At 31.3% G+C, this 26,807-nt stretch overlaps 1 protein-coding gene across 2 annotated transcripts in view; it reads left to right on the top strand.

The window, feature by feature from the left end:
- The first annotated feature begins 364 nt into the window (after window positions 1–364).
- The window catches only part of LOC124538434, a 38,853-nt gene continuing 12,410 nt past the window's right edge, over window positions 365–26,807 (top strand). The window contains exon 1 of one of the 2 annotated variants that reach the window (XM_047115500.1): window positions 365–817. In XM_047115500.1, the coding sequence (XP_046971456.1) occupies window positions 779–817 (39 nt within the window). In that variant the 5' untranslated portion in view covers window positions 365–778. The remainder of the gene's footprint in view (window positions 818–26,807) is intronic. The other variant, XM_047115499.1, reaches the window with a different exon arrangement.

The raw sequence follows: 26,807 nt of genomic DNA on the forward strand, positions 1-26,807 counted from the left end.
GACAGACGCCAGTATACATCTATAAAATACTGCAGCATCCGCGATGCAGACCGCACTGCAGATGTTTTACATTATGCACCCAATGTCTATCAATACATAACATCATTATTTAAGCTTTCATAAATATAAACTTAGTTAAAAGAGGTTATATACATTATTTCATTAAATGAATTACAGTCATTACTCACAGAGTTTGTGCTAAGAGAAACATAAACGACGAAAAATAAATTAAAATAATAAATAAATCTTTTTATATGACATATTTTTATTCCTTCCGTAACTTGAACTAAGTTACATAATTTATTATCTAAGTTAGTAAACAGCAAAACTTATCGCACGTACGTACAGGGCGTTGTTGCAGCCAGTCGATTACTCAGCGCACAGTCATGCAGGCTGCACGCCCCGCCATCTCTCGGTAAATCGCTCAGCCATAACAGCTGAGTCCTACGGCCGAGGCGCTTGGCGACCGGCTTGTTTAGCTGTTTAATCGGTATACTGAACTCATTCACAACGGCTGTATGGCAATGAGCCGTGCGCCCACGAGTTGAAAAAAAAAACAAGGCGATCTTTCCCGAACGCGAATTCCATTTTCGAATTATCGAAATCGGCGGTAAAATTATTTGTCATGTCAATCCTTTTGTGTCAAATATTGTGAATTATTGTGTTTATATAAATCGCGAGTTTTGTTGAACATTTATGTAAATTAAAACTATTACATCTGTTTTTATATAAACGTGATTGTCTTCCATTTAGTGTTTATTTAAATATTGAAGTTACTATGGATAAGGGCGGTGGTTCCAGACTCCTTCAAATGCAGGTAAAGCTTGTATTATATAAATAATAAATAAATAAAAAATAATAATATATAACAATAATAACTAAAAAATAAAGTTTAAAATATACATTCTTTGAGTGATAAATAAGATAAATTCAAAAACGTTTATAAATATTCATTTTACTAGAAAGCTCGGTGGTTATAAGACAAATCTTATTCCGGAATATAAAATGCATAACATAATATACATTTACATAATCCTTACTCATATTATAAAGGCGAAAGTTTGTACAAGCAATAAATATATAATGGATTTTAATAAAACTTTACAATAATATAGCTTATACATCAGAATAATACATAGGCTATAATTTGTATAATATAAAGTATAATAAATAATACCTGACAAACCCCTAAAACATAAAAGAAGCCGCAGGTGAAAACCAGTTTTAAACATAATATTATCGACAATAATTTCTACAGAGATTAGTTGATGTACATAGATTTTTTGTATTGAATAAATAATTGATGAATCACAAAACCATTAAAAAAGGATTATACAACGTCTACACAAGAAACAGTGTTATTGATTAGATACTAAGTATCCTTAGCATAACTATGTGCGAAATAAATTGCAAAGAGCTTATCTGAGCCGGTTCTACGATAAATTGAAGCTCTTTCGTTGTGTATTCCCGACGCAACACGGCCAGCTCACGACATTCTTCATTAGAAACTAGTGATCTCATCTGGCGACACGCTTTTGATTTTTATTTTAATATAAATACAAGAAATGTTATTTCATATAAGCTCTTATTTCTCAATTGAAAAGAAAATGTAGAGCTGTGCTCGTTAAAATAGTTGGTTACTTGGTAGGCTCAATGTAAGCTCGTCTGGGTTGGTTCCCACTCATCAAACATCAATACTCAGTATTGCTCCGTTTCGGTTGGAATGCTGAGTGGGCCAGATTCCAAGGTCAGTGGTACTTCTGCGATGTAAGGAATGATTATGTTTTTAAGGTTCCGATGTCTATAACTGCCATACCTATGCCATAAATAATAATAATAATTCAATAGTATTTTATCAAGGCTTTTATTGCATAATTGATAAAATAATGTAAAGCTATGTGTGTTAACTTAGTAGTACTTTCTTGATATAAAAATAAAACGATACGCTTTATACGGGATTATGATAATTGAATATTAAATTAATTTAATTAATGTTTTCGTCTTCATCATTATTCGATACTTACATGTCTATTGGATAACGGTTTATTTGATCACACCGACATCCTAAGATAACCTTTTTCCCCTTATTGAATAAACAGGTACATGGCACTATCAAATGATGATAATTAATTATAAGTAGATTAGATGTGATCAGTATTTTCGAGAAAATTAAATTTAATCTTATAACTCCAGAATAAACATTTGCTGTTTTGGGAATGAAACCATTGCCTCCTGGCTATTTCATTTCGTATTAAATTGTTTATATAATATTAGAGACAAAGAAAACCCGCTGAGTTTCTTTCGGTTCTTCTAAGGTCAGGGTATTTTCTTTTCCGAACGTTTGACAGAAATATTAACCAATACTTACATGGCCAATGTTTGACCAACTTTGTGCACTAAGATGCCTGTACACTTTCTCACTCATGAATCAAAACGAAACACAACAATCATAAGTATTGTATTTGGCGGTAGAATATGTGATGAGTAGGCGTTATTGAACCAGTTTCATTTTATTACAGATATAATTTTAATATCTATACATATAACATATATGTATATGAAAAGCATCCTTATCTGGTTATTATAAATTAATATTTTAAACTATTAAAGATTCATAAAATTCATTAAAGGTAAAACTCCTACTTCGTAAATAAGAAATGTATTAAAAATAAATAATGGAGGATTATGTTGTTTTAAGTTTCTGCGGATGAATCTGCGATGGATATTGCTTAAATAGGTATTTATTTATGCATAGGTCATGTTAACCTTTAAGTAAACAGCGATTAATTAAATCATAATTTAAATACTAGCTGTACTTGTTGTCTAATGACATATAAGACGAATAATTATTACTCTTTTGGAATCATAACATAAAATAATATATATGTAAAGAAATATACACAAGAATGTTATGTAGTTTCACCCTCATTGAGCGCCAATCGACGTCTCCATCCTTCCAATCCATTCAACACGAATGTCTTCATCATTCTCTCCCCTAATGGTTAATGATTGAGAATAAAACAAATGGTCTGCAATATATATAGAAACATACACCAGTTATATGTTACTGTTTCACCCATGTAATCATAAGCAGGTAATTCAAAGAATATTTAATTCATTTATAATATCTTCAGTGCATTAAACGTACGTATTCTCCAATAACTACTAGTACTAGTAACTATCATAGTTTATCATAGTCCACTCTACTCAATATACTCATTTTTAATTTATTTATCGTTTGTAAACTATACTTATATTAAAACTGTAAGCTAATCAATTTGTTTGATGACGATTGTACAGTAAAAAATTTTTACATTATAAAATAAAGCTGTGTTCAAACATTCAACATTCATTTATTAGAGTCATTAAATAATTATTCTTAATTTAGAGCCACATGGAGATAAAACGCAAAAAAGCGATATGGATTATGTGAAAGATGATATGGCAGGAAAGAATGTTACTTGTGAGATGACGTCAGAGAGGGTTGTATGGAAGAAGAAGACATGCTGTGCCGATCCCAAGTAAATTGGGATAAAGGCAGGAGGACGATATAAGCTAGACGATATAAAATAACTAAAACGCGTGTGTAATTTCAGTAGTTCGGGATGGCCAAATTAATATTATCGTTTTATTATGATGCTTCAATCTCTCTATCTTTTGTTAGAATGCCCGCTATCGTCCAATTGTTTTCAAATAACAGCTCAATCATATTTAAATTATGAAATAGTGTTACATGCCAGTATTAAATGCTATGCCGTATAAAATAATATTAATTACACTTTAACACATTATTGATCAATTAATTACAATAATAATTGTATATAATAAAGTAAATTCAATCGGCCCTGCTATACTCATAATATAAAATAATAATGTGATATAAATTATGATATAGAATCAAAAGTCATAACACCGTATTGAAAGCTAAGGTTACTCTCGTAACACGTAATTCTCATGATGGTAACCATAGCCTAAGAAGAGGATGGTTTTGTCCAGGACACATAAGTTACTTTGTTTTATTTTCATTCCAAACTTTTCTTATAACCATCAACAAAAATGTATTTGTCACTTACTATCTAACACATCATTAATTAATAATAATATTTATGGCGATTATCCTTATATTAATGAAAATAGACAATGACTAATTCCACAGTTAAATCTAAAAAAAAAAATGTTAATATAAGGTCGAAATTACAATATATGTAGGAGAAATCCTTATTTGATTTCGCAAGCCTTGTTTTGATCTCGATGCTCAGGGTCGAATTACCCTAAGTCTTAAATAGGCATAAGATCTGTAAGCGTTGCTCAAAGAAAATTAGTTCGAAAATAGTTCTCAAAATGATAGAAGGCAAAATAAACTCTTAAAATATAAATGAAACTTTAACAAAAGTTAAAACACATTTCTATCGAAAATCATTAAGATATATTCGTAGCTAATGTAAATGTTATATATATTAATATACATGTGAAAGTAACTGTATGTCGCTCTTTCACGACCAACCGCTGAACCGAATTTGATGTAATTTAGTAAGCAGTAAACTTGAACTCCTAAAACATGACAACCAACACCCTAAAAACACAAGCGAAGTCGCGGACGTCTACTCGTTTATATTATAGTTTTACAGAAAGTAAAAGTACTTTATATTGTGTAAGTTTTTTTAATTAATTATATTCTATTATCTACTCGCCCTAGTCCGGTCCTGTTCGTGATTCATCAACGGATGTTTTTTTTATAAATGCGCCAATCGACGTCTACATTTAACGCGCGAATTACTTCATCTTTTTCTCTCCCGATGGTAAATTATTGAGAGTGAAAGAGATCGAATGCTCTAACTTCATTTTAAGCTTGGGAACTGAACCTTGACCTCGACCGTTTCGACGATTATTATTACAGCTAGTCAACGGAACCGCGACGGTTACATTTGCACATAATAAAATGATATCAGTTGAACGTTAAATATTAATAATTGTAAATACACCGTCTGTGGTTTTTTAAATAAATAAATAAATATTAGACAACATCACATACATTACTCTGATAACAATGTGAGTAGCTAAAGCAATTGTGTTATGGAAGATCAGAAGTAACGACGGTACCACAAACACCCAGACCCAAGACAACATAGAAAACTTATGGTAATCTACATCGACTCGGCCGGGAGTCGAACCCGGGACCTCGGAGTGGCGTACCCATGAAAACCGGTGTACACATCACTCGACCACGGAGGTCGTCATAATAAAGACTATTTTTTTATTTTGCTAGTAAATAGTGTTACCAGCTCTAAAAACTTAAATACTTAAATAGACGATATGTTCAGCCATAAGTCATTTCTGATTCAACGTCAACTCTTAAGTATTAAATGTACTATTGTAATGTCCTTGTAATAAGTGCAAACGATAATATTTATACTACATAACACAGAGTCCATCACGATTCTATAAATACATGATCATTTGTAATGTATATTGACAAACAATTTATATTTGTAATGTGAAAATTTGCAACAATTATTTCTTTCATGAGTATTTATTCGATTAATATAGCGATTATTTAACAAAGGATGGATTCAAAATTTGAGAATAATGACCATAGTATATTTTGTCTTAATACATATATTTGCGATATCGATCACTGTTTCTTTTAAAACTTTTTTAATGCGTTTCACGCACAAACCAATCTTTTGCTCAATTATATTCAGTGAGTTCAAAGAAGTTTTTAGCTTAATTTTTTTTAAATCAACGTAAAATGTAGCCAGAGCTACGTATAGTATTTTTCAATAAAATCGTCGATGTTACAAATATTATAGACAATTATAATGGAAGTAAGAAACACTTAGGTAGAAATTGCTTTCGAAAAAAAATTATTTCAATTAGAATAGGTAATGCTGTTACTCTTTCCTGATGCATTCACGAGAGCGGAATTGCCTCCCGGCATCCAAGATACGATGACCCCTTACATGAACAAGTGCATGCAACCTTTGAATAGACCATCTCTAAGTCTGGCAGTCTAGTTCGAAACAATTTTCAAAATGACTAAAACCTTTTCGTTTATAGTATTTTAGTCGAAAAACAATACAAATATTTTTTTTTTTACTGGCGTCAAATAAAAAGACAATTTTTTATGCTATTGATTGGCGAGCATATGGGCCACCTGATGGTAAGTGATAATAGATAATGCCGCTGTAGAAACATTAACCATTCCTTTCATCGTCAATGCGCCACCAACCTTGAGAACAAGGATGTTATGTCCCTTGTTACACTGGCTCACTCACACTTCAAACCGGAACAACAATAGAAACTAATGTTGTTTGGCCGTAGAATATCTGATGATTGGGTGGTACCAACGCCGACGGACTTGCACAAAACCCTACCACCAAGTAATTAAATTATACGTAACAATACAAAGAATATGTAATCATATTATTCAAGGGGTGATACGTGTCATCACACCTCGCTGTCCTAGTTCGAGCGATCGATACTTTGACAAATTATAGGGAATGTAATTCAGGTCACGTGCCGCTATTAGTACATCGAATAAATCGGTCTAGTCTAGAATTTGCATATCATTTGGCAACGGTTTCTAATGCAGGTATTGTATTTCACGTGTTAAAGTCATAAATCTAACTTAAGCATGTATAGAAGGAGCGTAGCTTAACCCATATATATATTTAGAATGAAATTATTACTGGTGTAAATGACAAGGGATTCGTTTATTGATTATACAAATTCTCTCTAAAGTCTGAGTAACTATTTCCAACTCCGACATCTAACATTGGAAAGGCAACAGTTAGTATCCTAGTTGTATGGTAGGGAAAGAAGGTAAGAGTTAAGAATTAGCAATTTGTAAAATAGATTTTATTTTGAATTGTCTGTATCTAGTTTTTCATTATAAGTATATATGTAAGAGCTTTGTAAGAGTCTATTTTTTTTTCTTTGTCTATGCCGGAGGACTCTACAGTAATAAATAATTAGTTTATAGTATAACTAGTCGATGTCCTTTTTTCGTTCGAGTTTTAGGAGTTTAGAGAGCCGAGATGGCCCATTGGTTAGAACACGTGCGTCTTAACCGATTATTTCGGATTCAAACCAAGGCAAGCACCACTATATATATTTGCTTAATTTGTGTTTATAATTCATCTCGTGCTCGGCGGCGGCGGGTCTAATTTCATTGAAATTCTGCCACATGTGCATTCCACCAACCCGCATTGGAGAGAAGGCCATTAGCCCAGCATTGGGAAATTTACAGGCCATAGCATAAAAAGTAGCCTATATTATCCTTACAGCCGTTTCGTCTTTAATATCATCAAATTCATATAATTGGATTGCTTTGATACAGCTATAGATAGATGTACTGCATCCATTGAATTGATCTAGATTAGAAGTTAAACAAGACAATAACTCTATAGTGTTAATAAAATGAATAATATTTTTTTCAGTTCCACGTATAGTATTATCTCGACTTGATAACTAATCGGATAAGTTGATCAACACCAGTTGATTAAAGATCATATTGGTTAAGTGTATCGGCCCGTGATTTAGCTAGCCAAACTCATTTCATTTCATCAATGTACAGTCAGAGTAAGAAAACCTTCGTCAATTATTAAATTAATTCCTTTATCAAGTCTTAATCTCTTAGTACCTTTTGAATCTAAACATCAAATCATTGCAACACAATATGTCATTCTCGATCGGGAAAGCAAATCATCGCTCATACTGAGTACACGAAAATAGATCTTAAGGTGGCGAACCTTTTCTTACCTCGACTGTACAATGTACATATTGTCTGACGTATAATCTTTGTCACCATCAAATAATAGAAGGTATATCTTACGCCGTGTCGTACTATTATGTAAAGTAATTCTTAATATAATTATATTTTTAAACTTATTGTTTTAATTCATATTATATGCAATTGGCGTCAGTTATGTTGAAAATTAAATACCGAATACTAAAAGTATCCAGAATTGCATAAATGTTAATTCCAACTTTCGATAGAAACAGTTGAAATGTAATATTATATAACACAAACACGCTCAACCTTTAAGGGGTGAGGCAATAACCTGTTGATATTAAATTATGACTTGAGTTCGTAACCATTACTGTTTCTTACATTTATTAAAACCGTATATGTTATTCTGCAAAGCTATTTAGATTATTAATCCCCTCTTAATTAGTAACAATAAAATTAATTTATATTTTTTTAATACCTCATGTTCGGTAATGGTTTTGTATTAAAAATAAATCGCTTGGTCATGAATTCAAATTCCAGGTTTTGAGTCGAGAAAATTTTCGACTTCGAAGCCTGCATTAGAACCTATTGATCTGTTTTATCTGCATCTATTGTTTTTAAATAAATGCAATATTTTTTTAATGGCGTTAATTTGTATTTTTTACAGTGTTTCATTTACTTTTAAACCCGAAATAGTTCGTTTTCATTCGTTCGGATGTAGTGGTACCTACTCAGACGGGCTTACATAACACTCTACTCGGTGAAAGGATTCAACAGTGCCTTAAGCCTTCACACCACTTTGTTCGAGTCTCATATACTTCAGCCCAAGACTTTAAATTAAGAGAGAAAAAATTTCTGTTTAAAATTTAAACTATTATACGTGATAATCTATTATTGTAGTATATATTTGCAATTGTATTTGTGACAAAAATGTATGCCTATAGTTTGCAAATATCTGTTAACTCCGTGAAACAATTGAGATACATTTTTCTTCGAAACGACAACTTCCTCTTTACTTATAACCTTTTTCACAAATAACATTATAGTACACTCCATTTATGTATTCTGCGACACATCGTTTATCGATTTAAGCGTCTGATAAAAACGTACTTATTGCGAACTATCTCACGCCTCGATACGCGCGATTTACAGTGAAACATAAATATTAACAGCACACGAATATCGAGGTGACTAGCTGATTAGCCTCAGTTAGACATTTTGTAAATATTTTGGCATTAACGGAGTTTCAATAAATTGCACGTCCAGTACAATTCACGGCGATTTTCATGAAAGCGTTTGTAATGCCATATAAACCTTTCATTATTCATTACACTGTATAAAACTAAGTTTCTTACGCTATCTGACCCTATGTGTTCTTAGAGCTTTAAAATTACGCAATGGGTGCAGTTTTTTTAATAGATAAAGCAGTTAGAGAGGGAGGTTTTTATATATGTATATAATACATGGACAATATAGTAAAGAAACAAGAAAAAATGTAGAGTATATTTAGTATATAGCGATGTACCTGATGCTGATACTAAATATACTCAATATTTTTTCGCTAATTTCTTATAAGAATCAAATAATTCGTTAGGTAATAACTTAGTCGGATAAAACCTACAAAGAGACGTCGAAATAGGGGTAAGAATGGGGGTAAAATACTAATCAGGATTTTAATCCAAAATGTAGCGCTAATACATAAATATATAACATAATATTGGGAAAGTAATGTTAAAATTCAAATTCAACCATCAAATTAAGGCCGAATTATAGTGCAAAGTATCTATAATTCATTTTGATACGGTTATTGAATTGAACACAGTCTTCTTTTTAATTTTTATTATAATTTAATAACCTTTATGATTCTGTAGAAAATTCCAAAATCAACACTTTTTGGTCCGATGTTATCTACAGTAATGATCCATGTATTGATGATGATTAATTTTGAGATTTAAAAGAAATGTATATGCTATGATAACTATCACATTATTTGGGAATTGTAATTTTTTTTCAATAAATGCATCTTTCATATTAATTGTAAAACATATAAATATTATACTCAAATTTGGTACGCATGAAATATCCACGTAATAAAAGTTATCACCTAAGTTACCTACTTGTTATCATTTTACAGTTGTTTTGATGTAATTACCGCAATACGCTAATTGGAAATAATAATAACTATGACAAATACTAATTATAAAGTATGGTTTAAGTTTAATAGGATCAGAACTACATATGTAATTAATATTGATAGTAATGTACTATTGTAAAGTAAATATTTCTTTGATTCAAGTTAGGTTAACGGATTAAATTTATTTTATGAAGATATAATGTATTTCGAATAAAATATTAGTTTTGTATTTGTGTCAATGACTTATTATATTTATATGTTTATAAATAATAAATATTGCCAAGGTCGTATTTTTATTATTTTAGTTTTATTTCTAATTCTTTTTTCTCAACTACTGAATAGAATAATTATCCTCACGTTTAATGTGAATATGTCAGATGGAATTAAATAGATAATAATCGCTTATGTGGGAAAATAAATATCATAATTTAGTTGACTTTTATTCACTACTTACATCTTGGAATATCGTCAATCAATCTTAATCTGTAAGAAGTTTGTAATGTAAGAGCTAATTTAATATAATGTAAGAAATAATTAAAAAAATCAAAACAAAACTAAATTAATTTTCCAACAACAACAACAACAACAACAACAACAACAGCCTGTAAATTCCCACTGCTGGGCTAAAGGCCTCCTCTCCCTTTGAGGAGAAGGTTTGGAACATATTCCACCACGCTGTTCCAGTGCGGGTTGGTGGAATTCACATGTGGCAGAATTTCTATGAAATTTGTCACATGCAGGTTTCCTCACGATGTTTTCCTTCACCGCAGAGCACGAGATGAATTATAAAGACAAATTAAGCACATGAAACAGCGGTGCTTGCCTGGGTTTGAACCCGCAATCATCGGTTAAGATGCACGCGTTCGAACCACTGGGCCATCTCGACTCAGATTAATTTTCCATTTAACACAATATAGAATAGACACATTCAAGAATCATTTTATCAAGGCGACGAGGAAATATACATCCATCAATTCATTAAAACTGTCACGTACTCATAAATCATTGAGGATTTGTTAAGGCAAATTTAATAGTTATTTTATTTTGGAGACAATAAAAGGATTTGTGGAAATGACCCTGGTGCTTTAAATGTCCACGTCTGTGGGAGGATGGGATCGAGATTGCTTGATAATATTCAAAATTGCAACAATGCAACCTACACGTTTTAGTTAAATATATAACTAAAATAAGGTTCTATTACTTTCGTATGTATATTATATAAAGACTGGATGAAATTATTCAACTACTCTTTTACAGGAATATCTAATCATTTTTTAAGCATTTACGCGTTATATTAAACTATGGTATGTTTTAATAATCAAATTTTGTAAATTAAAATGTAATCCATAATAATAAATATATTTTAAATCAATAAAGATTACGAAAACTATTATTTCGATTATTGAATAAATGATGCAATCCAAATATAATGGTTTTAAATATTATATAACTCAATTAATATGCAGTACCACCCAGACGACCTCGTTCTAGATAATCGCATAATCTAATTATCGCTTTTAGGGCACTGTACTAATAACACTGCTGTTACAAAGTGGCATGTAAATATGTATCTAGTTCTCTTAGCTTATCCCTACATTTCGACTGTCTAAAATTTTATGATTAACCGATCATCCGTCTTTGTAATTAGAATCCAGATTAACCATTCCTTCTTAAACGTCGAGAGGCAACCTGGAAACCTGCATGTGTATAATTTAATAGTAATTCTGCCACATGTGTATTCCAACCTACATTGGAACAGCGTGGTGTAATATGATTTCAGAACTTCTCATCAAAGGAAGATGCCTTAGCCCAGATGAGGGAAAGTTACAGACTATTGTTGTTGTTGTTGTAACCATTCCTTCAGCATCGTCAATGTGGTCACCAAACTTGGTAACCAAGATGTCAAGCTAGCCTTGACAATTACGGACATATCGGACTTGGTTTGAAGCTGGAAAACTGATAGTGAATAAATTAAACTACTATGAAATTTCTTTAGACGATGTACCACGGTCACGGGCATTTGCCCTTCCACCAAGTGGTAGGGCAAATGCCCTGAAGATCAGGGTAACATACTCCTGGCAAGGTAACATGGACAAAGACCTTCCTATGAACAAATTCCAGTCCAAAACTCTTACTCTATTAAACCACCCCTATCATTGATATATCAGATAGTTAAAAGCTACTAAATTCTTTCACGGCTTCACCGCACGTACGGTATCAAGTGCTCTCAAAATCAAGAGTCCTTGATTGAACATCCAGTTATTTCCAGCGCTTTTGAGCCATTTCTAACGGGCATTCATTACTAATTGAAGAATGCATTAATATACACTTGAACCAACACACATATACCGGAATACACTTTGCATATCTTGGTAAGACTGTTAGCTTGGTTATATTTGATCAAGTGTACTTTGGTATGTAATGTATTTTTGTTTTTTACTGAAATGGTTTCTTTGTGTTTTTCCAATGTTTTTGGTTTTTATGTTTTGTTTATATACCAGATCATATATTTTATATCAGGTCTTATTTAAATATCTTCTCATATTTTCTAAAGCATAGATGCACCTGCAATTTTTTTCTTCATAAGTATCTTAGCTTTAACTAGTCCTGACAGATCTTTTGTAGAAATTCATTTCATTTCATTAAAAGGCATTTTAGGAAAAATCATGTTTCCGCATACAAAACATCTGACCTTTTCTGATCTCTTAGATGTAACTACCTCGTCTCTATATGTCCCTCTCTCTTTTATTTCAAATTATAATTGTATTTAAAATAATAGTTAAACGCCTGTAAACATCAAATACCAGCTATTTATTTAATACAGCCAAACTATTGGATGTTGCCTACTCTTTTTTGTTTAACATGAACCCTATTCTATTATGCTGCTCCAAAGCATTCATGGATAAATATAATTAAAGAACAAGAAATAGCAATTAATAGTCGAGTAACATTACGTTACAAACGCCAAGAACTTCCAGGAAGCATGTAATTTGTTAAATTCAGAATTACTAATACAGTGATTGTTAATGCCATTGCTTCCTTTGAAAACGTAATATTACTCTCTTATTGCATTGAATATTCTAGTGAGCGCTTGATGGTTACACGTTTCATAATTTATAGACATTTTTTGCATGAATTATAAGCTTGAAACGAATGATAAATCGTCTTCATTTATATATTTCTACTAGTAGTCGCCCCCGGTGTCGCTCGCGTGTTGGTTGACATGTGTTAGACAAAAAAAAATACAGACGAATTGATAACCTCCTCCTTTTTGAAATCGGTTGAAAAGTAGACTATATCGTTTTTTGGAGTTCAAGTTTGTTTCATACCAAATTTCATCAAATGTGGCAGCGGCTTGGTCGTGAAAGAGTGACAGACAGACAGTTATTTTCACATTTATAATATTAATATAGATAGTATCGGTGTTGGTGTTACATTCAATCTGAGAATGCTGAGCAACAGTTGAGCAAATGACTCCTCTCTACAGCATTACTAAGTGAGCCTTTATTAAAGTATACCTAGTAGAATTGCATCTAAAGCATGTAATTTTACTCACAACTGAGGATGAAATAATTATAAATAATACAAATAAAGTACAACCAGAGATTTTCGATTATGATCCACGTCTTCCATCCGCTGACTCACATTTTACGTAGAAACGTTGTAAATACAGTCTTGTTGGTAATTAGACGTATACCCGCTAGGAGGTGATAGGGGTGATATTTATACAATAATTTTAACCCCTATATGCATGGTGCAAAAATTAACCATTTTTGATTTATAGCGTTTTTTAGTTTTTTCAAAATTTGTAAAAATGCAACTTTAAAAATTTGTTTATAATAAAAAGTTTCAATTAAAATCTATTTTTTTTCTTCTCTTTTCGTTATATACCCAAGTAAGTTTTTTAATAAATTATAGTCTCATCCAATAAAATAAACTGCTATATCCTTATTGGGTTTGGAAGTTAGACCCTAGTGTGTATATAGAATTGATTAAATGTTGAAAGAGAGATACTACTTTCCGAACCGGTGGTAGATTCACTTAATATGGTTTTATAAAATGACAATCGAAAAACGAAATCACAGTACGTGAAACGCCTTCTTGAATAAAGTATATTTTGATTTTGTTAAGCATTGAATGTACTGTTTATGTTTCAACTGTGTAATTCGTTTGTAAATTTTAAAGTATGATTGTCAAATAAACATAATTTTCTATTGCGTTTACCCGTTTATTATTCTTTGCGTATATAATTGTCGCTGTGTTGCAAGCATAATGACGTCTGTCATCATCACATGTAATTTGTCTGATCGTACACCGTATCCATATTGGTTCTAATTATATGTACAGTTAAATAGAGCATTATTTTGATGAGAATTAATGGCAATTTTTACATTTATTCATGTTATATACTCAATTAAAATATTACTAAAGTTCGATTTTGAATTCAATTGAAATTGGTGTGTGTTGTGTGCTATAATGTGTTATTTATGATGTAAAATAAAAAAAGTTAAACAAAAATACAATTAAAATTATGGAAATTTACAACTTTGTACAAAAAACATCAAATTAATTAGTGTTACAAGACCATCCATTAGGCGTAATAAACACTCCCCTAAACAGTATTTCGTTGTGCCACTAATTACTTCCTTCACGAATATAATGTAAATCAGACATTTCTCGAAATGGACAGAATAAAAATATCTATGCTAATATTTTTTTTTTACAATAAAACGAACTTATGATATTCATAACAATAAAACTGAGTCGTAATATAACAAATTGTCTTAAGGTTTAAATGACGTCACAAAAGATTATAAATTTCAAATACTTTCATCTTTTCACAGAAATCCAGAATAAATCGATTGGTAAGAAAGTTTGAATGCGAAATGTCAAAGGTAAAGAATCAAATAATCGCATTATATAGAAATATTAAAACGTTTCCATTGAATATAGATATACATGTAGGTATAATCCACTACATGATAAAATATTTATCTGGTTTTCCATATAATTCGTTAGTCGTAGGAATGCTTAGTTAATATCGTAAGTGTAAAACCTATGATCATTCATAGAAAAAAATATGCTCGCAACATCTTAAAACTATTCTTACGGTGACTATCTACTATGCTTCTTGACTAGTATAAAAATAAAGCTTTATATCACTTAATAGATGCACATGACAGTTTTATCGTTTATGCGTATTTTTATTATTATTTTTAGTATGTTGTTATTTTTTTTATTTTAAATATGTTAGTATATTATTTTTCTTTCTTATTTTTTAAGAATATTAATTAACTTATTTTGTCTTCCTTTCTCTCATGTAATATATAAAAAAAAGACAAGTCCTATTTACTAATTCTATTATCTATTCTAATATTCTATTTTACTTATTCTATTCTGTGGTACTATGTATAAGGCTTTTTCCGCAAAAGGGGGTTCACATACCCCCTTTTGCGGAGAAAGCCTCATCCAAATGTTGCCAGCTATCTCTGTCTCTTGCCACTCTCGTCCAAAGCGCTCCAGCTACATCTGCAATGTCATCACTCCATCTTTTGAATGGTTCTGACACGTATTATTTTTAATTTTATTTGTCATCGTTAATGTTGCGTAATGACTAGTAAAAGTTTTAGATAGTGACGATTGAAACTCACTTAGTACTGCAGAAATTAGACAGTAAACCTTTACAATTTACCAATTTTGCACGAAATTCTGTACCAAGAAATTTGGTTTCTGAAGCCGTTTCATGTTTTAAAGATTTGTTCGAGAAAAATAATGAACACCCCAGTTTGTGATAACCATGACAAACTTCGAATTAATCTTAATACCTACACAGATATTTAAATTCTCAATACAATTTTGCTTCATCGTTTATTCATTCATCGCTTGCGTGTTTGTATCTACGTAAGGTATATACGTTCTTCAAGACATATATACATTCGTATGTATACAAACGAATAAGATTTGAATGACTTTAGCAAATTGATAGTTATCCACTTGTAATTGCTGCGAACTGGAACACTTAGTGTCAACGAGACGCAATTATATCCCCATGAATTATTCATTAAGGATGTAATTTCCATGTATGATATGACATGTTAGACGTAGTATCCTGTAATCCATCGAATTACGATATTCCACTTAAATTTTAGCCAATAATTAGGTTCAATTATAACGTGATTACAGAAAGCCCATTGGCCAAATTTGCCATTAAAAATTATGTATACGTTTGTAGGACATATTATTGGAAATTTTCCATGTTATTTCTTAGTACTTGTTCAAATAGTGATGCCGAATCTTTTGTACGCGATCTTCAACTTATTTTGCAGCAGGACTGATGTTATGGCAGCAGATTCTGCGTTCATGTCAATAATTTCAAATCTAAATTATAATCATCAACACGTTATTGAAGCAAAGCGAATGATTTATTTGCTTGCAATAAATTGGAACAAATGTCTTTCATTTTCATTGTAATTTATCAGTCAATTGAAACGAGAATTCTTAGCTTATTTATTGATCTTACAAACACTTGACGCGTTTTTCCTTGGCAATAAATTCAAAGCAGAATGTTTTTCTAGAGTCTAGTCTAGTCTTCAACGGAGCTGTGATAAAAAATAATTATTTCCGTAAACAGATTATGTTTATAATCAATCCCCAGTTTCACCTACCCAGACGGGCTTGCACAAAGCCCTACCACCAAGTCCTCAAACTCAGCTAAATTCGAAAAAGTATTTCATTAAAAAAGATATATTAAATTTATTAACGAAGACGAAGTATACATATGAAATAACTAATTTCCTTACAAACCTTCATTCCCAGTTAACTATTTGAGAAAAAAAAAATAGAAATATCCTGTTAACAGATTCAATATGAACATTGTAAACATGAAACATTGTTTTAATGAGTGTCGTGCGAAATTATGGCACCACGTGGGTTGATACTAGGACAGCCGTAGGTTGAACACGGAGCTCTATAATTGCAGGATAAAAATTATGTTAGATTCAATGTTTCTTTGTATTGTTTTTATAATATTTTTTGGTTTAATGAAAATTTAACTTAAGCTTGGTCATCAGCAACAACAACAGCCTGTAAATTTCCCACTGCTGGGTTACGGCTACTGGCCTCCTCCCCCTTTGAGGAAAAGGCTTGGAACATTTTCCACTATTCTGTACCAGTGCGGGTTGGTGGAATACACATGTGGCAGAAATTCTATGAAATTAGACACATGCAGGTTTCATCATGTTTCCCTTCGCCGCCGAATACGAGATGAATTGTTAAAAAATTAAGCACATGAACATTTATTGGTACATGTCTGGGTTTGAACCCGCAATCATTGGTTAAGATGCACACGTTCTACCCAATAGGCCCTCTCGAATCTAATTTAGTTAACAACCAAAAAAAAACATTATTGGCATTATAATAAAAAGATGGCATATTATAAAACAATATATAAGTAACTTTTATTTTATTTATAATTACAACTTAGTTATTATAGGCTAGAAATCCATATTCGGCATAATAAGCATCGACCTTTGCGAGCGTTCAATGAATTTAAATTAGAAACGAAAGTGTTGACGTCATATTTAGCGCTGCCCTACAAGGAAACGACTCTGAGTCACATCAGTCCGATCATTTATGGTCCGGACTAGTGTGGGCCGTTATTAATATTAAATAGACCTTAAACAATCGGCACAAAGCACAATATACAATGTCAAAAATCACATTTTGTTGCGCCTTTAAGATCTTAGGCTAAGTTAAAAGTAATTTTGAATGTTGAAATGCATACAAAATTAAACGTTTGCTTCAATGTACGACTTTCATTATGCAAAGCTTGTTTTCATATGAAATCGCTTAAAATAAAAATAATATAACATTTTTTCTACTACCGATTTTCTTATTAAAGAATTCTAAAATTATTTTCTTATTTTCACGGCACAAGGAGAGTAAAATTTGAATGAATTAAAAATGAGTGAAACATTTCAATGTTTTGAATTTAGATTGCCTTAATCCGTCTCTGTGTTACAATAAATATATTTAGAATAATTTAAATAGCAATTGCCTTTGGCTAATCGTAAAAAAAAGCCAAGACAAGACTGTCATTACAAGTTTTTAGCCGATTGATACTAATTATTTATAATAGATTTGTGTGTAAAATTTATTTTGTACCAATTAATGACTCCTACTTACTACTTTTATCTATCGTTTCTTTCAATATTAGTAATATATTAAGTAATTTTATTTTCGTTGTCAAGGACAGTTGGCGACAGTAAAGCGAGTCGCAAAGCCAGCCAAATCCATTTCGTGCAGTGTCGTATTACACATTAAAGAAAACTACTTAGAATATATTTTATACAGTCACGGTAACAAATCTAGTAAGTAATAAGTAAATATAAACATTTTTGCACTTTTAAGAGTGTCGCGACCAGATATTTGTCATTTCAAATTCTTGTTATTTTTTCGACAAGTAGATGTGGAAATCGCATAACATTTACATTTATTTACTCTTTTCTAAAATCTGAGATCTAGAATGTGAAAGGTGAAGTGAAAGTAAAGAGTGAAATGAAACTCATGAATTAATTTTTAATACTTACTACCGATCGATGATTTTAACGACAATGAACAGTTTTTTTTTCTTAACTTTCTCAGTAAAAAAAAAATTAAAATTTACTTTCTTTTAATTGTTTTAAGTAATTCATTTTACAGATCCTGAACTGTTTTTTAAAGTACTCAATTTTTTATATCTAATTTTGAATATAACATTAATTATCATTTTAAATTTAATCAAAAGTTCTCTCGGTTAAATCAAATATAATGAGGAATAAACATTTAAATTAAAGTTTAAAAGACGCTAAGTCATTCAATCAGACACGGGTTTAAAAAAGTTAATTCTATAATTTGTTTTGATGTCAAACATTCGTTTACAATTCAATAATATATAAATGCGTTCATTAAAACACATTGATACGGAAAAACAAAGTAAACCGATCCGTCTAAACCGCAAGAAATCGCATCCCAACATTGTTTACATCGCGTTACCATTTTGATAAACATTCTATTGTAATTCCAATCTTATTTACAATACAACAAGCCACAAAATCGATTAACTGTATATTCGCAAAACAGGTGACTTAACGCTTTCAGAATAAGTGCTTTTTCAAAGAAGGCAATAGTCAAACAGGGTCAAGCTAGCGGTAATTCACGAGGTCGTGAGTTATTAACACCGTGACATTGGAACCCATGTGTACCGTTTCCAGTTGCTAGACAACCAGTAAATAAACAAACACCCTTATTGGTAAGGTAATTTTCATTCACCTTTCAGGTATTTAGATTTACCGACGTGTTTTTGTTTGTGACGTTTGAAAATCGAAAAATAAATTGTCTATCTGGAAATAAAATTTAGCAAAGAGTGTTATTTAGACTAGAGAAAAAAAAAATTCTACGTGTGAAACTATACGAACTTTTCTTGTATTTGGAGAATTTAAGGCTTCGTTATGGATTCTCATACTCTTTCAAAATCGCTGGACACAGTGAACTGGTGGGAACCTGAACACTGGAAGCCTCGTCGTCGGTATGCATCTTCAGCGACTTTGCTGGGAGCAGATCCTTCGAATATAAGAAATGGTTGGCTAACATTGCCTGATTCAAAGGTAAAAATATACTTGATCCTGATTACTGGTAGAATTTAATGACTAGAAACGAAATTAAAGATATTTGTTCCTTTATTTATAAAATAAAATCATAGCGGTAAAAAAACACCGCTATGATTTTATGACTGACTTCTCGAATTCTGTCTATTGATATTGATTATTCGTTTATGTTACTATCGAGTCTTCTTCTTGCCTTTTTGAGATCTTTCTCTTCGCTTTTCTTCCCAGCATCTTAAGTTACAAATTAGTCATTTATACGAATACACATTATTCATCGATTTATTAAAGTTTTAATGGACTTATGTTTTGTTCCGGCATAATCAATAAACAACAACGTCTATAAATTACTGTGTAGGTCTTACGTCAATCAAATTCCATATACATTCCTATTTACCATAATATATGGTTGTTTCCTAAGCTGAAATAGCCAATACTGCTATTTTAAATTACCCTTCGCAGTCAATATGCCGATTTCGATGACATTGGGATGCCGGTAAATCGTTAATGTAATAGAATAAACGCAAATAAATGGTTACGGCGTACGGTGTTTTCAACTACAACTAAAACTTACGGTACAGTATCAGTTATAGATTAATTATAAAAGTATTGGATATTTTTTTTTAACGTAGATAGATGGTTAGACAAATGCGTCATATGAAAGTAATACCGTCTAGAGGCACGGACAATGTACGAAATGTTAGCCATTCCTTACATCGCCGTGAAATTTGTGAGCAAAAATGTTAGGTTCCTTGTGCCTGTAGTTACACTGGCTCACATACCTGTCAAACTGGACCACAGTCAAATATACATAGATAAACTTTAGAAGTACTGTTCGGTGTCAGATAAAGGAGAATTGTAAGATTTGTAAGTTGAACAACACGAAATCTTTCGTTAAGAGGCACGTGTTATGTTCACTGAGAAATTAAATAAGTACATGTATAATATCGCTAAGTATATATTTTTATTGAAGCAAGTTTTTGGCTTGTTTTAGGGTGAATTTAACCAACATTAACTAATGTGAAATGTTTTAGTCAATAACTTTCGACAAATGACAAATAATTTATGTAAGCTAAATATACGAACTCCTTTGAAAACGTCAGATTTATTGATTTCGATTGGAGCTATAGAATTATTTGTTTCCTTCACCGCGATGACCTTTTAACTTTGAACTAAAGAACATATCAATATACGATCTATCTGTTTTTACACGTATATGTAAGTTATTTGTTTTCGTTAATGTATTATGTAATATATAATGGATTAGTTTCATCTTAGTAGGTATTATTGTAATAACTTATGTTTTTTGTCAAATATACTTCATTACATTATTTGGAGCTATGACTAAAATATTACTCAATATATTTTGCTAAATAACTCATCTAAAAAAAGATAAACTCTATAGCTTTTGCCTTGTGTGCAGTGTGGTCTATTGTGGCAGGACCGGATTTAAGGGAGGCAGGCCGGAGCCCGGGGCCTCCACAGAAATTCACCACAGTAAAAAAGTTAGCAAAACCTTGTTTTATGCGAGTGTATATATATAGTACTACTGCTATAAAAAGTATGAATACCATTATACAAAATATAAGGAGATAAGAATATAATTGTTCGAACACCTAATAAACAAAAATTAACTAATTTAGGAACTTTTGATGCTCCAGACCCTTCATCTTTAAACTATTGTAATTTCAGTAGTTCGGGATGGCCAAAATAATATTATCGTTTTACAATGATGCTTCAATGTCTCTATCTTTTGCTAGAATGCCCACGCTATAGTCCAATTGTTTTATAATGACAGCTCAATCATATTTAAAATAAGAAATAGTGTTACATGCCAGTATTAAATGCTATGCCATATAAAATAATATTAATTACAGTTTTTCAAAATAATTAATCAATTAATTACAATAATAATTGTATATAATAAAGTAAATTCAATAGCTCCTGCTATATTAATAATATGCAATAATAATGTGATATAAATTATGATATAGAATCAAATGTCACAACACCGTATTGAAGGCTAAGGTTACTCTCGTAAAACTATTTTAAAACAAAATCAAAATTAACTTTATTGAAGTAGGTGGGCTTATTGAAGTAGGTAGGCTTTTGCAAGCACTTTTGAGTCGTCACTTTACAATTAAGTTAACCTACCACCGGTTCGGAAAGTAGACTCTACCGAGAAGAACCGGCAAGAAACTCAGTAGTTACTCTTTTTCAACATTTAAAAAATACAAAGTCATGTTAGTAAATTAGTAGCAATATTGGATTCTATGGTTTTGGGATATCTTGGATGAGACCAGTATAATTTTATTTGAAATTTCCATAAAGATTACGTACTAGCGGTCCGACATTTCAATTTTAGCAGTGTTCACTCTCGTTTACCTCGAACAGAACGCGCCTGAATTCTACCATGATGATGATTTTGGTGATGATGAAAACCATCCCATCACTAATAATGATAATGTAACTTTGTACATACGCATGGTAAAGAAAATATTATTGAAGTCGATTAAACTTACATAATGAAACGACTACCTATTTCTAAATCATTTTCATAATAATTAAGTAGTTTTCAATCATGAATCGTGACATTTATAATCAAAACAACATTGTGCGAATCCTTACAAGCCTCAAACAATAAAGACGGCGCTTACTTAGTCATACGCCGTTACATCAGACGCGGCCTCGTGTGTCGTGATTCAACGCCGTATATGGAGAATACGAAGTTTGCATTAAACCTTTTGTTTTGTTTTCGATTCGGATACGTTTTCTGGGTATCGTGTAACCCAAAAAAGTTTGAGTTTACATTTCGAGGTCAACATTTGATATTTATGCTTCAAACTCGATTCACGCGTCACATTATATAAACAACAACAATACGTACAGTTTGATTTTATATATATTTTTTACAAAGCAGAACCTCAGTATAGCAACTACATTAGTGAAATTATGTGTCTATGAAAAAATATATTAAATTGAATATTTCGAAATATGGACAGTATTAATAGCGTCACAATCTTAATAAGTATAGATTTGATTATAGATCCCTAGCGTATAACACTAATTTTTCAAAGTACTTACAAATAACATTTAGTTCATCTCACTCAGTAGTTACAGCACAGTGTAAAACATAAATACAAATCTTTCTTTTTCCCTTAAACACCAATAAGAAGTTAAAAGCAAACAATAATCACATAACAATTAATAACATTAAGTGCTTAAATATAGATATACAAATAATAATTTGAAATAGTTACTGTATATCCTGACTGCGTTACATAGTGGCAAAAATGCTAGTAGCATTTCTCTTCGTGAAATCGCAATACGGATCATCATAATAATAACATATCTATTTGTTTTTTGGTATATGTTTGAAGTCAATTTGGAAAATTTAGTCTCTTAAAACGCGACAAGGAAATATAATGAGTATTTGTTATGAATTATTAATATCAAATATCGTTCTATTTACGTATTTTCCTGTTGAGTTTTCGATATCGAATTGAGTCGACAATAAGATAATTGCTTAATTAAAATTATATCAAGTATACATTTATTCGTTTTGATATGTTTTTACTGATAATAATAACTATATTAAGGATTGCAGTCGCAGTTTATCGCTTCATCTGTACTTTTATGGCGACTTTATAAGTTTATGTAATAAACCCGAGCCCGTTACTTCATTTGCGTGCTTTTGTAATATTGTGATTTTTGTTATGGTTCCGTACCCAAAGGTAAGTACGGCACCCTATTACTAAGACTTCACTGTCTCTCCGTACGTCTGTCTGTCACTAGGCTATATCCCAAGAACCGCGATACTTAGATCGTTGAAATTTTCAAAAATATGTACTTCTATTGCCGCTATAACAACAAATACTAAAAATAGAAATTATTTAGATGGGTTATAGGATCAGATATATTATTAATCGCATTTGTGTATCGAAATTCACAAACGCGATTAATAATAAAATAAAATCAATATTTAATCTCCCATACAAAAGCGCCATTTCTGCTTATTTTTGAGTCACTTGGCAACTAAAAATTCATTAAGATTATTAATAAATACTAAACATTATTACATTTTATTGAATATTTTATGATCTCACTCTCTAATAGTGTCAAAGAAATGCGTGTTGTAATAGTATTTCGCATAATATAAAAAATTACGTTATATTCTAATTAAAATGACACGCTACATAATATATTTAAAAACACCGTTAATTTATTTAATATTAAATATGTTTAGCAAATATCATAACAAAGTCCTGATTCGTGATTTTCTCAAAGTTTGTTTAATAATCTATACATATAATAAAATTGGAGTGTCTGTTTGTACCTAATATTAAATTGTGTGTAATATTAAAATAGCCCTTTTTTACTCAATGCATAATGCATATGTATTTATACACGGTACATATACCAAAATAACATTTTTTTACAATTTTTGTCGGTCTGTCTGTCTACTCCGGATCGGCTGGACGAATTTTGACGGGACTTTCACTGGCATATAACTGATATAACAGGAAGTAACTTAGGTTTCAATAATAAATCTTTGTTAAATTCAAACGCGTACAAGGTCGCGGGCAGAGATAGTAAATAAATATATTGAATCAACTTGTTTGACAACATAACAATCTTACCGATAACGACCAGCCGTCGTAAGTTCAATGAGCTTCGACTGATTTACTTGTTTACGGACGCGAGATAAGACGAAAGAATTCCTGTAACTAACTGTTGTTCTACTATAATGACACGAAAACTTGTTGTATTTTATCAAATAAGTAAGTGAACAAATCAATTGGCTTCCTGATGATAAGTGGTCATCACCCAAAGACTTTGGACCTACCTACAACAACAGCCGGTAAATTCCAACTGCTGGGCTAAAGGCCTCCTCTCCCTTTGAGGTTTAGATGTTCCAAATTTTTAATTCCACCACGCTGTTCCAATGCGGGTTGGCGGAATACACATGTGGCAGAATTTCCATTAAATTTGTCACATGCAGGCTTCCTCTCGATGTTTTCCTTCACCGCAGAGCACGTGATGAATTATAAAGACAAATTAAGCACATGAAACAGCGGTGCTTGCCTGGGTTTGAACCCGCAATCATTGGTTATGATGTACGCGTTCTAACCACTGTGCCATCTCGACTGGACCTACCTATTCGATTTAAATCATTCCTTACATCACCAATACTCTACTAACCTTGGGTACAAAGTTATTATGTCCCTTGTGTCTAAAGTTACACCAGATCACTTATCCTCCAAACCGAAACAATACAGTACTGCTGTTCGACGGTAGAATATCTCATGAGTGGTACCTACCCAGGCTGGCTTGCACAAAGTCCCACCACTTAGATATTTAAGATTTTGACGGTGCAATAGAAATTGGATACAAAGACTTTTATGGAAAATAGAACTTTCGGAAGCCCAGGCGATGGATGGGCCATTTGTTCGTCCACCAGACTATATCATAAAAAAGAAGTATTGAGAGTATATTTGTTTTCAAACACAAATATACTCTCAATACTTCTTTTTTATAGATTAGAATTATTTATTATTATTATCCATTAGAATAACACCTGCTTAGTTAAAACTGTAATTTGAAAATGATGATGATGTACTCCATACGCAATTAATCTTCATTTAGATATTATTTGTTGTATTATAAATACACTCTTATAATTTTAATCAATTTGTAAAACTGCCTTTAATAATAATTAAAATGTATATAAGAAAGATTTCATATCACGATACTAAGGTCGATGACTGCCAATGAGTCAGCCGGCATGCGTGTGCGCAGTTTATGGTCATTGTTCGAGACCAGCTTTTTGTGATTAGCAGACGTTTTCCTTCGACTAGGAAGATTTGAATTGCCTGTTTTGTATATGTCATGTAATCACTTCATTCAAAGTTTTTATAAATTATAAAATGTATCCCGAGTGGATTACTCAGTTCTATATAGTTATTGAATTAAAAATGTAAGTCACACAAATTTTGATGATCAATATTTTGATATCGTCTGGATTATAATGATATCTGGTATGTGTTTGTACTGCAAATTATCTTGTAATATCCAATCTATATTCCTGTAACGGAGTATAGCCCTTACGCCTCATTTCATCCCAACAAATATGTCGTTAGATTCCTGTACCTACGTGTATGTTATAGTAAGCAATTTACTCGCTTAAAATTAATAATCAATACAAACATTTATTAATTAATTTTAACTATAAATAATAATACTTAAATCCGAATCTGTTCTGGTATTTAAAAGTATCAGTACATTAAAAAACCTCAAAACTTGAAGATATTAAAATCTTTTTTTGGACAGTCATAAAAATATTATTAAATAAACCAAAAAATAGCGCTTGTCTATTTAAGAGTATAAATAGTAGGTGGATGCTTTTAATATATAATATAACCTCCAAATTGCCCTGAAATCTCCTTGTATTAGTTTGAGTATAATTTAATTATATTAAAAAGATTTAACAGTGTTACCAGCAAAAAAGATATTGTTTCGATTAAATCTATTTTAAAACCTCAAAATTACATACATAAAAATATATATATTAAACTGTTTATCTTTAAACAGATAAATGTTTAATTAAAGAAGCAATTCATTCCGTATTAGTCTAGAAGAACTTATTTCATTTCTTAAACGGAAAAGGAATAACATTAGCGCTATATATTCGCAATAATAAGCGTAGGTGTAAGAGCTACATAATAATTTATATGCGGAACTTTAGATCACAAGGTTGTCTCTATCATTTATTATAATTCTAAACCTATATTTTAAAATGCAATCAAAGATTATCGTATCGTAGATTTTATTTTTCACTTCGCAGAGGAGGTGAGGCCTTTGGATATTCGACAAAATAATTTTAATAAATCATTTCACATGTACATGAATTAGATACATTACGTTTAGGCAATATCGTAAGGAATCTTGTGAACAAATTGGTAAAATTGGAACATTTACTGTCCGTTATTATTTTTTACCCAAGCAGGTTTGCACAAAGAGTTCACATATGTAATATTTTAATACTGTTTTACTGTTTACTGTTTTTTTTTTAAACTATATGCCCTTTTCTGACGACCTCTATGGTCGGGTGGTGTGTACACCGGTTTTCATTGGTGGCGTACCCATGAATTCCGAGGTCCCGGGTTCGATTCCCGGCCGAGTCGATGTAGATTACCATTAGTTTTCTATGTTGTCTTGGGTCTGGGTGTTTGTGGTACCGTCGTTACTTCTGATTTTCCATAACACAAGTGCTTTAGCTACTTACACTGGGATCAGAGTA

The sequence above is a fragment of the Vanessa cardui genome, chromosome 20 (assembly GCF_905220365.1).
Source record: "Vanessa cardui chromosome 20, ilVanCard2.1, whole genome shotgun sequence".
In the NCBI taxonomy this organism is placed as follows: Eukaryota; Metazoa; Arthropoda; class Insecta; order Lepidoptera; family Nymphalidae; genus Vanessa; species Vanessa cardui.